The following is a 17,006-nucleotide window of genomic DNA, read 5'->3' on the forward strand; positions in this document are numbered from 1 at the left end:
ATGATTATAAATAGGCAGGACTTTGATGTGATATTTTCACTCTTTTCCACAATGTGCATTTCCAAAGTCTTGCACACTTTACATATAGAAGTTTACCAGGGTAGATTCACATTAGCAGAATGCAGTCATGTACTTATGTATGTATTGTGTGGTCAAATTGAAGCATTTGCCATTATTAAATGCAATTTAGAGACAAATTTTAAGGCTACATAAATGACTCATGCGTTGCCTTTTGTTTGCTCAAATACTTAGGGAGTTATATATAAACCTTTCTCCTATTTTAGGAGCTAGTTCCTCTGTCTCCATTCTGCCCTATGAACAGGATGTAATGGCTAGATCTATTTTTGGCTCCCAAAAGTGCATTTACAGCATACTTGCCAACATTTGTATTTCTTTTTCCGGGAGATGCCGGCTGGGACCTGGGCGTGCAGGGGGCGGGGCGCCGAAATTGTGTAATTTTGGCCCCGCCCCCGTGACGGAATGAAGCAAATCGTGTCATTTTACCGTGGGGGCGGGGATAAATGCCGCGATTCCGGGTGAAACGCGGCGTTTAAACCGAATTCTGCCCACTTCCTATCAGGGAGATTGCCACACTCATCCGGGAGACTCTCACAAAATGCAGGAGTCTCCCGGACATTACGGGAGAGTTGGCAAGTATGATTTACAGGGTATACAATAATCATATCCTCACACACTTAATAATCTTTAGCTTCTGTGGTGTGTTATCTTTGTGGCATTCTATAGTGAGTGGTTAATTTGTGTCTAGATGGTTGCTGTCAATTCTGTTAATTTGTGCATATATGCATTTGAATGAAAAAAAGTGTAATGTTATAACACATACAAACATGCACAGGCACAGTACAGTGCTTACCAAATGCTCCTTTACTGGGACACGTTTCAGACGCATAATGTAATCACTTGGGAGATTTCCAACCTGAAAATGACAATATTTGTTAGAGCTACTACTTCTGAAAGTATGATTTAGAAACATGTTATACAAAATGAATAATTGTACTTTGCAATTTGTCATTAGAATAATAGAATAATGGATGTAATATTTATTTTTGGTTAATACTTTATGCTTTCCACAGACAGATAAGAACCAAACAACACCTGTTACGGATTTCCTATTACATAAATTGCAATACTCCATTATATTAAAGTTGCTTCCTGTTCTTTTTCCATTAAATATGGATAAGTTGCTCTAAAAAGTCGCTGTTGAGCATAAAAAGAAAACATGCCTCTCCCCTGAAGAAGCTTGCATGTGCTGGAAAAACAAGGACTTTTTAAAGATAAATGCAAAAAAAACCCCAATTCAGACATTATCGGTTACATATTATAGTTATAACAAGAGATTTGGGGAAGGAATATAAATGGAAAGGTGTAAGGACTGCTTATCTCAGCGGTGATCCAATTGGTAAGATGAGTGGAGCTGTGGCTGTTTATATTGCATAGTATCTGACTGTTCCGAATCTCCAGTGCCCCTTGAAACTTTTGTCCCAGGAGATGTCCATATTTTTCAGTATTGACCGACTCTCCATGCTTTAATAGTTAATGAAGGGGATTTCAGACACAAAATATTACACTACAAGTAAGTTCATTAAACATATAACGATAGTAGAGGATTGCAGCACAGGATGGTCCATTTAGACGGTGCCACGCACCACACACTTGCATCTGAATTGCAAGAAAATGTCCCTAAAAATGATTTGAAATTGTTGGGAACTACTATACTGCAGTAATAGGAGACACTTTAAATCAAGACAGCTGACTATACAATGTTTTAGCATAATCGTTACTACAATGTGACATTACTAACACAGATGATGAGGCTATCACTGCAATGATTTCCAACTGGTGATAGAACACATTAATAAATTATAACAAAAGACTGAATATGTCGGAGGAAACTAAGAGTCTCTGGAATATTGATAATATGAATTATTTTCAGCCATTTACCCATTATTGTAAATTAAAATGAAAGCTTGATAGAATAGCTCAACAACAAAAGACTTAATCTTCGAAATATTAACAATCAAAGTTACTTAGCTTAGCACTACTCAACATTGTCTTACCAATACAAAGATGGATTGTGGTTCTAAAATTATAATAATACACAAGTTTGAGCACTTATATGTGGAACATTCTGTGTAGGAACGAGCTATTAGCTTCACATCAAGGGCTCTTACACTTAGGCATGGACAAAAACTTGCACTTTGTATTTACTGTAGCAGAGCTCTAGTTGTGTGTCTCAAAACTCCCTTGCAGCATATTGTACTATTAAATGGTCCCATCTGAGCCGAATAGTGGTGTGGGGGACAGTAACTAATGTCCAGTCTAGGGGGGAAGCTTCAAGAAACTGTCAAAAAGGGCACAAGGTAACTCTCAGAAGCCCTGTGTCTGAGTGTAATTCAAGCACGGAAACAAAATATAAAATAAATTGTCCGTGAAGCGCAATAGTTTACATATAAGTCAATTGTTATTTTACACTTTATTTGACCTATTTTCACTCATTAGAATTATTTTAAATAGACCTGTTAACCGGTTGGGTAAGTTGTGAGCAGTAGAGGTTAAAGGTTAAGTAACTACCATGTGCTCACAACTCATTATCAACTCATTATTTAAGCTAACATTACACTCTTTTTCATATTAAGTAAATAGATGTGGCATACTAAATTGGTGGATTAAAAAGAATTTATTTTTGTACTTACTACCATCCAAGCATAATATGAAGCTGTTTGAGCAATAGATAGTCAACACATTTCATTCATGACGGTTACAGAAGAGAGCCAAATTTCAGGATTAAGTTTTGGCTCCACTACCTTCATTATGATTTTGTGTTTGCAATGCTACATTACTGGGCTATTATTTAAAAAGATGCTGGCAAAGCTTGCAGAGTGGATGCAAACAAATGGTTGTCAGTGCTGTGTCCTAAAACATATTTATTCAATGGGCATGACAACTGAATTGTGATGGCCAGGTGACTTTCGTAACAGAGTTGTGAAAAAGCTTTATTCACTATGACACGTACACTATACTCGTTGCCTACACACAATACTTGCCAACTCTCCCGGAATGTCTGGGAGACTCCCGCATTTTGGGTGAGTCTCACAGACTCCCGGCAGAGTATGGCAATCTCTCTCATTTGCCAAAGTGGGCAGATTTAGGGTCAAAATACAGCGATTCTCCCGGAATTGCTGCATTTGGCCCCACCCCCCCGCTGTAAAATTACGTGTTTATGTAATTATGTCACGGGGTCCAAAATGACGAGATTTTGGATCCCCACCCCCCCGCACGCCCACCTCCCCCTCGGCAGCTCCCGGGAGGCATAGAGAAAAAGTTGGCAAGTATGCTACGCACTGCAGAGACAGCCAATTGCTGAATGCATTAAAGAAAATGTATCCTATCAATTCACTAGGAACCGGTGACATCACTGGAATACTGTGATATAACCTAGGTCGTAAATGTTTTGGCGATATCACTGGTTCTTAGTAAATTTATAGGCTGAATTCATATGAATATCTCCCAATGTTCCTGGTTGGAAAATCAGGACAAGATACACCAAGTCCTGATCTGCTGAAACCATGCTCATCTCATCTCAAAGCCGCACTTTCATTCCTAACAGGCCACCAGAAATCAGCACTGACCTGTGACAACCAGGAATGTGTGTCAGGTATGTCAATATCTACTCAGCCCAGAAAATGGCTGCTTACACTTTTTGCAGGCAACAGTCGCCATTTAAACAGCTGTTATTTTCATGAAAAGAATATGTTTTAAATCATCCAACAAAACTGTGACTAAACAGTGTTCAAAAACCCAACAAAGCTACAGCAGTAGGGGGTCATATTTGTTTTCTTAAATTGCTAAAACGCTTCTTATGTTTGCCTCCTCCGTGCATACAATTCCTAATAGTGGGATTAGTAGCAAAGAAGACAGAAGGGACAGATATAATGACTAAAGTATTACTGCAATAAAATCCTTACAATATTATCCTTGGAATCAGAAAATACACATTTATGTTGATACTGTCTGCATAAGCTGGCTAGAGGAAATATATAACAAACAATATATCTGCTGTACAGTAAAACCTGTTTTCTTGAAATAAGATTTAATGTGTTTAAGTGTCTATGTCTTTATGGCTCCTTGAGTTTGTATAGTCTGTCACTGTTCACACATCTGTTCTAATAAACTGGCACAGAACCTTTATATTTTATGTCTCATGAGTAAAATATATCAATACTACAAGCAAACTAGTAGCTAATGCAATATCTTTATAACTATGATGGAACTGCAAGTTGGGACATTGTCGTCTGTGAGAGTCAAACAAATCTTGTACAAATTGAATCTGATGTTTGCTCTACCCTTGTGCTCATAGTCCGGCCCTTAGTAGATGTAATTGGTTCTGCTACTCTATCGGTGACAGCTATCCCCGAAAGGAATTAATGGTAAAGGGGTGGAAGCCCTATCTCATACTTGCCAACTTTTCCTCGTTGGCTTCAGGGAGATCCCGGGGGAGGTGGACGCGCGGGGGCGGGACTTGACAAATCGCATCATTTTGGCCCCACCCCCTAAACGATTGTCACAATTTTGGCCAATTACAGCAGGGGACTTAGCTAAGATGACACAATATTTGTGTCATTAAGCCCCGTCCCTGTCACTTATCTATTGCGGGGACGAGACCTGGGAGGTTGCACTGTTCTCCCGGGAGGTCTCCCAGAAATGCCGGGAGAGTAGGCAATTAGGCTTAAAGAAAAGCAGCTAATGAGTCTCTAGAGACTGAAGTGTCTTTTACATTTCTGTCTCCATTACTGAAGTCATGTTGTCTTACCTGTCAGTCTTTGATTAAATCTTGGTCTCCATGAAAATAGCCACTTCCATAAGCATCAATCAGGACACAATTTCTGAACTGTGTCATCATGCCACCGATGGCTCAGCATCAGGGAGAATGCAAGACTCTTCAGGGAGTGAGGGACTTTTATTTCAGGGAGTCTCCCTGACATTCAGGGAGAGTTGGCAAGTATGCTCTATCTCCAATGAAAAGATCCATTTTCCACTGAGAAAGGGGTTTTCTCCCTATAATTAATGGGCCACTTGGTCATAACATAGTAGATAATAAAAGCATATCGTGTACAATATAGGATGAGTGAGTGTTAGCATACAGGCTACTTGATACATTGACATGATTGTCACACAAACTTACAAATAGCAAATATTAGCAACAAAAGTGCTACCCTTACAAAACTAATATTCCGTGTGGTCTTTTGAAATTTTAATCAATTTTAATCAAGTACTCAGAAAGGACATTTGAATATTAATTATATAGCCACCACAGATTCACTTTAATGAAGAGGAAGATTCACTTTAATTAGAGGGACTTTTCTAAAAGCAGAATCTGTGCCATGCCACCCATACACACTGCACATACAAAACACACACTTATCACGTACACATGTCACACTAACAATTCACTTAAATAGTGCCAATAAACTACAGACACATATAGAAACGCTTCAAGAAATGTTTACAGACAATTATAAAATTGGATAATGGACATATTTTTATTGACCCATTAATTCAACAATATTAAGATGCAACAGTAGTAATATCTACAAGAAAAATTTTTAGTTGCAATAATGTTAACAGTCGAATATGTCAATTGAGTCTATATATTTGACTTTTATGTGAAAGATTATTACAATAAGTCAATTGTCAACACATATCCCAAGACGTGGAAAATGTGTTGCAAAGATATCACCAACCAAACGATAGTATCAACACAAACTTCAAAATGAGAGAAACAAAATACTATACTCAAGAGCTAGGTTTAGGTTCCTTATGTCATATATGCCACATTTTTATGAAACAGGAGTGTAAAATAAAATAAATAAATAAATAAATAAATAACAAATGCACGCTAGGCTTATTCATTTACTATTTGTATTTGTCTATGCAAAGATTGCAGTTTGAATGTATAATAATATTCAAGAGACAGGACTTCATCTAGCTTCTCTAAATGTTTACTAAACCATTCACTAGCATATCATTGCTTTATCTCTGTTTCACAATGCCCTTATCTCCTTTCAATCACCTCCAGTCAGTCTTATGTGAAACAATCCATTCTTTAAGCAACCCCTTGGGGCATGGCTTGGATGGGTCTAATGTCATTATCATTGAGTGTGTGGTATGACATTATTTGGGGTATGGCCAGGGTTTGGAGTGCCCGAAAATCTATGGATATAGGTAGCTATACAAACATAAGGTATTCCTAGCCTGTACAGACCACCAGCATAAAACTATGTCTAGTATAAGCATTATTCAGCAAAAAGCACATACTTTTTTGAGATCAGAGTGACTTTTTACCCGACAATTTAGATTAATGTTTGCTTCCTACTTTTTTAAAAATACAATTATGGATTCACAGTCAGTAATCAGAATAAGTCAAACCATGTTGAGTCACCATTTTTAAAATATTTGTTTTTCAAAATCCCTGTTCCTTGGTCTAAGGCGCTCTCCTTAGTCTATATGACATCACAACTTTGAAAATAAGCAGCAACCAAGTTTAGGGCTGAATTAAAAAAGGACGGGGCGGAAGAAGTTAAAGTTACAATTTCAGTCTGTTATGGTTAAGGGCAGATTGGCCATAAGCCTTACCGGGAAACCTGGTAGGCCGGTCGCCTAACAAGGCCACCTTCTTTTCTTTTCTTTTTTTTTTTCTTATTTTCTTCACCAGACATGGTCAGAATAAGGGGAACAATCCAAGTAATTGGTGGTCAGTGGTAAGCACCAGACAGCCTCTCGCATCGCGAGGCTGTCTGTTCCTGATTAGGGTCCTACAGCATTGTGCACCGATCAGACAGGAAAAAGGATGTATTCACTCCTTGTCTTTCTGGTCAGGTTTGCGGAGCAACACTGGAGAGCGCGCCGGCCAACGATACTTAAGGTAAGTGCTGCATCTGGGAAAACTATATGTGAGGGGGCTGCATCTGAGAAAACTATATGTGAGGGGGCTGCATCTAGGAAAACTAAATGTGAGGGGGCTGCATCTGGGAAAACTATATGTGAGGGGGCTGCATCTGGGAAAACTATATGTGAGGGGGCTGTATCTGTTGAAACTATATGTGAGGGGGCTGCATCTGGGAAAACTATATGTGAGTTGGCTGCATCTGAGAAAACTACATGTGAGGGGGCTGCATCTAGGAAAACTAAATGTGAGGGGGCTGCATCTGGGAAAACTATATGTGAGTGGGCTGCATCTGGGAAAACTATATGTGAGGGGGCTGCATCTGGGAAAACTATATGTGAGGGGGCTGCACCTGGGAAAACTATATGTGACGGGGCTGCATCTGGAAAAACTATGTGATGGGGCTGCATCTGGGAAACCTATGTGAGGGGGCTGCATCTGGCAAAACTATATGTGAAGAAGATGCATCTGGGAAAACTATATGTGAAGAAGATGCATCTGGGAAAACTATATGTGAGGGGGCTGCATCTGGGAAAACTATATGTGAGGGGGCTGCATCTAGGAAAACTATATGTGAAGGGGATGCATCTGGGAAAACTATATGTGAGGGGGCTGCATCTGGGAAAACTATTTGTGAGGGGGCTGCACCTGGGAAAACTATGTGAGGGGGCTGCACCTGGAAAAACTATATGTGAGGGGGCTGCACCTGGAAAAACTATATGTGAGGGGGCTCCACCTGGGAAAACTGTATGTGAAGAGGGCTGCACATAGGAAAACTGTATGGGACGGGGCTGCACATGGGAAAACTATACGTGAGGGGGCAACATCTGGGAAATCTGTATGGAAGCAATTTCAATTTTTAAATTTAATAAATTAAATTTTGGACTGTGGGCCGGAGCTAATTATCTAATGGTGGTGGTGCTAATAATTTATATGCAGGGTGATGGTGGGGTTGTTTAATTTAATAGTGGGACCTATTTATTTAAGGTGACGTGATGGGGTGGTTTAGGGCTATTAAATAAATATGGGGCTAAGGTTAGGTAGGAGGGCTATTTATTAAATGTGAATGGGACTTATTTAATATCAGGGGTGGTTCTGGGAAATGGTTATATTTATTAAACGTGAATGCTATCAATTTATTGCTGGAGTTGTTTGGAGGGAGGGAGAAAGGTTTATTTATTAAATGTGTATACTATTAATTTAATGTCAGGGCCGGTTGGAGGGAAACGGATTTATTTATCAAATGTTAGTACTATTATTTTAATGTTGGGGCTGGAGGGAGTCCTAATTATTAAATGTTGGTGCTATTGATTTAATGCCGGGGATGGTTGCAGTTTTCTTAATTTCATGTACCTATTTTTTTTCCAAATAGGGCCCCCCATATTCCACGATCCAGACAAGCCGCAACTAATCTAAAGATACCAGCAGCCACAGGTGGTGAAAGTGACAAGAACAGGTAGGAGAGAACAGTATAGTCTGCCAACTGTCCTGAATCTGGTTGGGCAGTCCAGAATTTGGTTGACTGTCTCTCATAGTCAGGATTTGGTCTGACAGCAAGGACAGTTGGCAGTTATGTCCTGCTTCATACTGTACTGCTCATGAAGTAGTGCACACAGTTTTGCCTGTGTATTTGTCTAAAATGTATCTAAAATGAAAACCCTCCTTGTCTTATATGCCCCAGGTCCCCCAGAGCCTTATTCCAGCTCTGGTGATACTTTAGTGGTTCTTACATTGATTCCATTTCCTGCCTTCTACCTTACACTGGTCCCATTCTCAGATCACTTTGTTGAACATAGGGCCAGCCCCCATTAATCCTGCCTCCTTTGCACTTAGTATGTCACCAGCAAACCCTTGGCATAGCTCTCCCCTTCACTTATGCCTATGTCTGCCAACTCTGCCTGCATTGTTATTAATTCAAACCACCACCAATCACAGGGTACATTTAGGGCTCATACACAATTGTTACAAAATAATTGTTTTCTTGCAAATGCTTGAAGTATGTCACCTTTGTGGTGATCACACTGAATACCCATTTATTATAAGGATTATTTTTAATGCGTTTTTTAAACACACATTACACATTTTTATATATTAAAGAGAGATTTGACTGGTAGTTTGTATCTCATGCATCAGAGCGGTGAGGTGCTCATATGCCGCTCTGGCAGACTGATCAGATATGATTGTGTCAACATGTTTTATAATAGTTAAACTTATTAAACAAAGTCAGATATGTTTCTATGAAGGGAATATTGGAAAGATATGTTATTAGGTAACTAAACAAGTTTGAGCACAGAGGTATAAACCAGTCACAGATAATGCAAAAGGATTCATGTAATTTTATAACACAGGACTGGAAGCTTTTTCCCTGCCTTGCTTTAGAAAAGATCCACTGTGTATTAAGTCATCACATCTAGGTTTTCCTAAATGTTTCCCCAACCAAATTCCAAGAGTTCTAAAACTTTTGTGTTGGCCCCACCTACAGCCGAGTTGGTCCCGCCCACATGAGGCCACTTCAAGAATTTTTTCCAGGGCCACTTTAAGTTCTCAATCCACCCCTGGTTATGATATTTGGTAATTTTTTTTTTTTTAACCAAGCACACCTTTACTATGCATTGTTCCACTCATCTTTTTCCACTATGCAGAATAGTAGGAGATGGCAAAGACTGCAGAACAGCCAAAAAGACTCCCTTCGTTCATAAATTAATGAATCCGTTCTGGGGAAAACAAAGTAAACTGACCAATGTACTATTAGATAAACCTTTAAACATTTACTGTTGCTTTTGAATTTGAAGTTTAATTAAGGAAATGTTTTACATTTTTACAGCAATTATTGTATAACACAGACAAGTGGTGTTCTAAGCAAATAAGATATGAGTGAAAGATTGTGGTAATATTTCAACAGATTAGCAAAACAGACAGCCTTGTAGCTATAGCAAGATGAATGCAAAGTCAACAAGATAAATCATTATTTGATGTTTCAATGACAGTAGTGTACTTGTGTATCAAGGTGACAGGTCCACTATAACATGGAAACAATCACATTAACATTTTTCACAAAATATTTTTGTTATAACTGAGTTCTAAACATTCTACTAAATAAAATAAAATCCCCTATGGTCCAACTTTTTATTCAGGCATTCTGATACAAATAAAATAATTGTATGGGTAAAATGTAACTGTATTTATAGAACGCAATGTTACTTTTGTGTATGTTGACATTAAAAGCCTGTAATTTTATTTAAATACCCATTGATGATGTTGTTTGTAAAAGCCAGTGCAGCTAGTTAGGGCCTCTAAGGACACACCATCATGCCCTTTTATAGAGCAAAACCACAAATAGTATTTGGGTGTTTAATTTACAATACAGGGAAGCATTAACTGCACATTGCAAAGTGGTTTAACATTAAAATCTTTAGGGCCCGATTCATTAAGGTACTTAAATTAAGAAGTTTCTTATTTAAGTCTCCTGGACAAAACCATGTTACAATGCAAGGGGTGAAAATTAGTTTTCTGTTTTGCACACAAGTTAAATACTGACTGTTTTTTCATGTAACACACAAATACTTGATAGCTTATTTGTACACTGAAATTTAAAGTTGATATTTGTTTGCTACATGAAAAAAACAGTCAATATTTAACTTATGTGCAAAACATAAAACTAATTTTCACTCCTTGCATTGTAACATGGTTTTGTCCAGTAGACTTAAATAAGAAACTTCTTTATTTAAGTACCTTAAGGATTCAAGCCCTTAGTCTTTAAAGGATGGCAAGATCAAAACAAAAGGACAAGATAATAAAAAGAACTACACACTCAGTAAAAACAAATACTAATGGGAATTAGGGATCCTTTGGAGGCATTGTAAAAGAGAGGGTTTATTTTTACCAGCAAGATATATTGTGACATCATTATAATCAGTGTTTTCACTTCAAATTCCAGATTTCCTGGTTTGACCTGTTTTTTCCTGGGAAACCAGGAAAAACTGGGAAATAAAAAACTGTAAGGGGAAGCACAGGTCATAATCATTCTAACATCAGCTTTAGGGTGGGTACACAGTACAGAAAATTTCTCCCAATGCGATATCATTAACGATTTTACCAATGACTGAAAAATAATAGTCCTGATCAGCATGCCGATTCATGTGTTGACACTACACACGTTTTACAGGATTTATCTTCAGATCTGTGCTCTTCATCTGTCATAACTATCGGCTGAAAAGATGATGACTCTGCACACTACATAGAGATCTACGGACACTGCTTGTCGTGAGTGCATACACACAGCATAATTGGAACGACATTGTTCCATCGTTGAACGAGATTTTTAGTCCTGTTTAAATATCAAATCAAATGATTCAATGTGCCTTGGATTGATAATTTTTCATCATTGGAGCGTACACACTAATGCGATAGTGGGCTGAACGGTCATTTATCATGTGATTGGCCCAATAAACCTGAAAAACCTGTAGTGTGTACCCAGCCATAGTCAATGGCACAAAGTCATATGGGATGTGTACAATCTCATCCACAGCTGTCCTAGTTTGGACAAACATAGAGTCAATGGGGGGAATTCAACTAGCCGCGAGGTGCCGCTGGACATCACCTCAATGTCCGGCTGTGCACATTGCTAATGTGGTACACAATCTTTGCTCATTTTCCTTCGCTTCTCTATGGGACGAGAGGGACAATGAGTGGAGATTTTATAAAAAAAAACATTTGTCTCTGCGGACTGTTCCGGAGACACATTGTGTCACCTTGTGGCCAATTGAATTTCCCCCCATTGTATCTGCCAGAAATAAGGTTTTTACCAGTAAAAATTGGAAGGTGGTGCAATAATTATTCTGTTTCTAAACTGCACATGTTTTTGAAATTATTGGAGATCAAGAGCTAATATATTTCATTGTATTCATGACTGTGGTAATACTTTTCTAAGCAAATGCCATGTAAACATCTATGAAAAATAATTCATCCTACCAGTTTTTCAATGTCTTTCACAGCATCAGTGACAGGGTTTCTGCACGGACTTCCAAAACAAATGAAAAGTAGTTGAAGATAAATACATGTGATAATCCAAGTCTGTGAGGAAACACATAAAATAAAGTCAATTATCAGATCGAAAAACACAGTGAATGTAAATTAAGATTATTTTGCAGAAATTTTAACACAACAAGGCCTGCTGAATAATCATTATATATGTTTGTAGCAATATCGATATCAACGTGAATTAAGCATGCAGAAAAAAGGCAGATACATTTAGGTCCTCATAGACAAATACAAATTTGTGACACTTTAACTATTCACTATTTCCTTTCAGAGTTATGATAAACTTTATTTAACTTTACAAATACCAGCCCTGGGCGAGCTGTGGACTATGTACCTCAGATTTAGCTGAACTGGAATTTACAGGTAAGGTGTCCATACAAATTATACCAATCATGTTTGTCGAGCTATTCTCTCAATAAGTTCACAAACAGTAGCATGAATAATCTGTGAATCGGAAGCAACGTCATTCTGTTTTCAATAATTCACTTCTGCTTTTACTTCATATGCAATATTTGTGTGTTTATTAGTGCATAGGCAAAAGCAAAGGGATACAGTTCCACAGGATTACAAATATAGGGCCTGATTCATTAAGGATCTTAACTTAAGAAACTTCATATTTCAGTCTCCTGGACAAAACCATGTTACAATGCAAGGGGTGCAAATTAGTATTCTGTTTTGCACATAAGTTAAATACTGACTGGTTTTGTTTTTTTTCCATGTAGCACACAAATATCAACTTTAAATGTCAGTGTACAAATAAGCTATTAAGTATTTGTGTGCTACATGAAAAAAACAGTCAGTATTTAACTTATGTGGAAAACAGAATACTAATTTGCACCCCTTGCATTGTAACATGGTTTTGTCCAGGAGACTGAAATAAGAATTTTCTTAAGTTAAGATCCTTAATGAATCAGTCCCATAGAGTCTACTTTGCGAGTGTCAGATCATTTTACTTGTTTCTGCTGCATTCTACTGACTGTAAAACTGTGAAATCGTGTCTAATCCACAATTTTCTTGAATGAGCAAGATGATAGATGAGTGAGCACCATTGCTTCAGAAGGAATGCTGTACTGCGTAGGAATAAACATGGCTTGCAGCCATTTAGTGGAATGAAACTAGTAAGACCTGGAGGGAATATTTAGTCTCTAGTCAGACAGCATACACAGTGACAGTGATGTGCCCAGAATTTTAAAATGTATGTCACTTTTTTCACCTTGCTAATAAAGGCCATTTACTTTACTGATAAACTACTAATTTTTATTGAAAAACTTGGATCGTACATATATGTAAATACCTATAAAAGATATGTAAATATGTCTCTAATCCATTTTCAACAACCGAGTAAAGAGTATATGCTGTTAAAATGTCATTACAAAATGATTATTTTTATCATAAATTCTGGCAAACATGATCAAGGGTTCTTCTGATGTCATATGACTGTGAAAACATTGATTTGTAAAAAAGCCTTGTACAATCCTTGCTCTATAGTTGGGTTGGGTACGATTTTTACGGCTCATATTATGGTAAGCAGACTTACCATAAAAATGACAGTGTACATGCCCGACATTCTTCTGCTATATACCGATTGGTGGAAATCACGGCACTTTCTACTGATAGTTATCAGAGCTACAGTGATATTTCGGGATTTAAAGCGGCAATGCCAGGCTCCGTGTGTAACATAAAAGTGTTGATGGTGTTTGTAATTTTAACCCTAACCCTTATCCTAACCCTAACATTACCCCTAACCCTAACCCTACCCTAAGAGTAACCCTATCCCTAAATTTTAAATTAGCTAATAACGTCCTAACGTGCTGGCATTGCCGCTTTAAATACCAAAATGTCACTGTAGGTCTGATAAGTGATGTAAATAGAAAGTACCGTGATATCCATCAATCGGTATATAGCAGAAGTATGTAGACTGTCAATTTTATGGTAAGTCTGCATTATCTTTCTATAGGCATTGTGAAAATCGGTCCTATTTTGTAGATATACTCGTTGTTGGCATAAAGAAAACCCTTAAGGTGACTACCACCACACTTATTTATTACACTTAGTTTATTACTTCTAAAATCTGTATATTGCACAGCAAGAAATAAAACTATGTTGCATTTTTAGCAAATGTGTCTTGTTTCTTATGCTTATATTTTATATTTGACATTATTTGCTACAATATGATGTTAACTCAAATGCATATAAATAATGTTAATAATAATCTACTTCCACTCATTCAAAAAATTTATATTTTATTTATTTATATAGCGCCACTAATTCCGCAGCACTGTACAGAGAACTCATTCACATCAGTCCCTGCCCCATTGGAGCTTACAGTCTAAATTTCCTAACACACACACACACACATACACACACACACACACACACACACACACAGACAGACATAGAGACTAGGGTCAATTTGATAGAAGCAAATTAACCCACTACTATGTTTTTCGAGTTTGGGAGGAAACCAGAGCACCCAGAGGAAACCCACGCAAACACGGGGAGAACATACAAACTCCACACAGATAAGGCCATGGTCGGGAATTGAACTCATGACCCCAGTGCTGTGAGGCATAAGTGTTAACCACTTAAGGTCAGTAAAAAAAGCCGTTCTAGGCTGTAGTGTAAGAAATTTTATACCAGAGGGATAGTGATCATTTCATTTTAAAACCACTTAAGTCTAACATACCAGTAGAAAACAGTTAATATAAATTAAATACAAAAGACATACAGCAAAACTATAATTTTTAAGAAAATTCACCAAGTAGATGGAAAACATATGCAGTGTTAAAAGTAGTGTTGGGAGACTTAGGGCCTGATGGACAGTCGGATGCAAATTTACACTTAGGATTTCAGTGTGGCACCCAACTCTACATCAGGCCCTTAAAGGGTAATTCCACTCAAAACAAAAAAACTACTGTTGAAAATAAGTGAGACAAAATAAAGTACCAAATGTTACTTACCTGCAACCTATTGACAATTCAGGATCCCCTATGTGTCTAACAGTCTACAGCTGAAGATACTCTTTCATGCTTGGACAAATGTGTACACTAACACCAGAGTTGAAAAGCCCCTCTCCCATGATGTTCCCATTCATGTGAATAAGAAGTTCATGGGCAAAGAGCTTTGACAACCTTGATCAAAACCTGCCCGAGCAGTGGAGTGGATCTGCTGTAGACCATTAGATGCATTGGGGAACCAATGGAGCAGAGTTAATAGCATTTGTTATTTTATCTCATTTGAATCCACCCAAAACGAAAAAACAAATTAGACTTTAAGCTTTCCCAACTATAGCAAGAAAAATATGAAACAGGTTAATTTGTAATATATTTGCCTAAAAACACAGTAAAATTTGGTGTAAAAATAAAATATCACTTTCATCTACTGAAGCAAACATGATGCAAATTATTGTTAGTTTTGGCAGTATTATTTGAGAACTGCACATATACCTGTATAGCATCAATGAAAACAGTGCACATGGTTTCGATATCATTGTCATTTGATACATACAGCTGAACAGAGCTACTGACACAAGATCGACTTTCACTTTTACATACTAAAAAAGTTTGTTTAAAGCTGCACTACAATCCTGTAGATAAATTTTACTAACCTTCTCTCTATACTAGCACCAGACCAGTATTGCCGAGGCAACTGAATATTGCTCAGCTTCGTAGGCGACGATGATGACAACTTTTTTGTATCACTGCGATGAGTAGCAACAGAAAATGTAGAAATTATAGCCACGTGTTTTTAAATAGGCCCCTGATCTCTTATCTCTCCATATTTTATCCAAACCTGCAAGAGTAGCAACCAACTAACTGCACAGCACAAAAGTACAATTCACAGATGGGAATCCTAAATATGTATATGATAATGAACAGGGAAACACACACAGATCCCTCTATTTGCTAAAACTAATTAAAAGTTTATTAAAAAAAGTTTTATCCTAAGCTGAAACTGTTCTCTCCCTAATAGCATTCAATATAAATGGTGTTAGTATCTGAAATTAACTGCCTGCAAAGTTAATATAATATATGTTTGTATTTTCATGTACCTGAAAGTATTATTTTGCACTACTTCATCTTACTGTGCCAACCTGTAAATCCAGATTCCTGCTTGACAAGTACATTCCATGTCATTAACTTTTATTTCCATAGTACAATGGTACATATTCCCGCTTTCTTTAAACTTTCATTGTTCCTCAGTTACACATTTTATTACATTACTTACAGGTGCAACTTAAGAACCCATACAATGTTTTCAATAGAGTTACTTCAATCATCACACTTATTCCCAGGACAGCTAATGATGGAGAAAGATACGAGATTTGTAACATGAAATGAGGCAAGACAGAGCTGCCTATTTAATTGAAGTCAGCTGGAACAAGTCATTACCACCATTAATGTCAGAGATTTTTCTAGTGGGGATACATTTCCCTGTGTACTTATTAAGGTTACCGCAAACTCACACTTATTTTCAATTTCTAGGGTTGATTCCTTAGAGGGGCTTGGCACTTAATTTACTACAATAAAAAGAAATCTTCAATTGCATTCACAGATTGCGATTCACTTTTGTGGTGTGCATCAGGCACACATAAATGGTAACTAATTGCGACAGACATAAACCTCCATCCAAATCCGACTCCAGGCCAAAAAGTTATTTTATGGTGTCATATAAATTTACAAACATAAATTAAAATAAGCACTTAAATATTGTTTGAATATATTTATATTGGGTTTAGCACATCAAAAGGCTTACATAATACACCACTACTATGAACGCTAGATGTGTTTTTCTACTTTGTTAAATTGAAAGCATTCAACACAGTTCTATCCATCTATAAGATGGTAAAGATTGTTTACTTTGTTACTGCAATATGCTTCATATTTTCCAAACCAAGGTCACTGGCATAATGTTACTACAATACAAAACTCCCAACTTATGAAGTCATCCAATCGAGACATAGTGTGTACTGCAGCGCACAAAAGGGGCAATACAACCATGCCAC

General features: G+C 37.4%; 1 protein-coding gene and 1 long non-coding RNA gene across 2 annotated transcripts in view; both read right to left on the reverse strand.

The window, feature by feature from the left end:
- Positions 1 to 17,006, reverse strand: part of LOC142150080 (uncharacterized) — a 493,307-nt gene that overhangs the window by 287,529 nt on the left and 188,772 nt on the right. The window lies entirely within an intron of this gene.
- KITLG (KIT ligand) overlaps positions 1 to 17,006 on the reverse strand; it is a 55,107-nt gene that overhangs the window by 26,619 nt on the left and 11,482 nt on the right. Inside the window, exons 2-3 of the mRNA XM_075209377.1 lie at positions 11,933 to 12,034; positions 872 to 934 (exon numbers count right to left, since the gene is read on the reverse strand). Coding sequence (XP_075065478.1) covers positions 872 to 934; positions 11,933 to 12,034 — 165 coding nt within the window. The remainder of the gene's footprint in view (positions 1 to 871; positions 935 to 11,932; positions 12,035 to 17,006) is intronic.

This window comes from Mixophyes fleayi, chromosome 4 (genome assembly GCF_038048845.1).
Source record: "Mixophyes fleayi isolate aMixFle1 chromosome 4, aMixFle1.hap1, whole genome shotgun sequence".
Taxonomy (NCBI): domain Eukaryota; kingdom Metazoa; phylum Chordata; class Amphibia; order Anura; family Limnodynastidae; genus Mixophyes; species Mixophyes fleayi.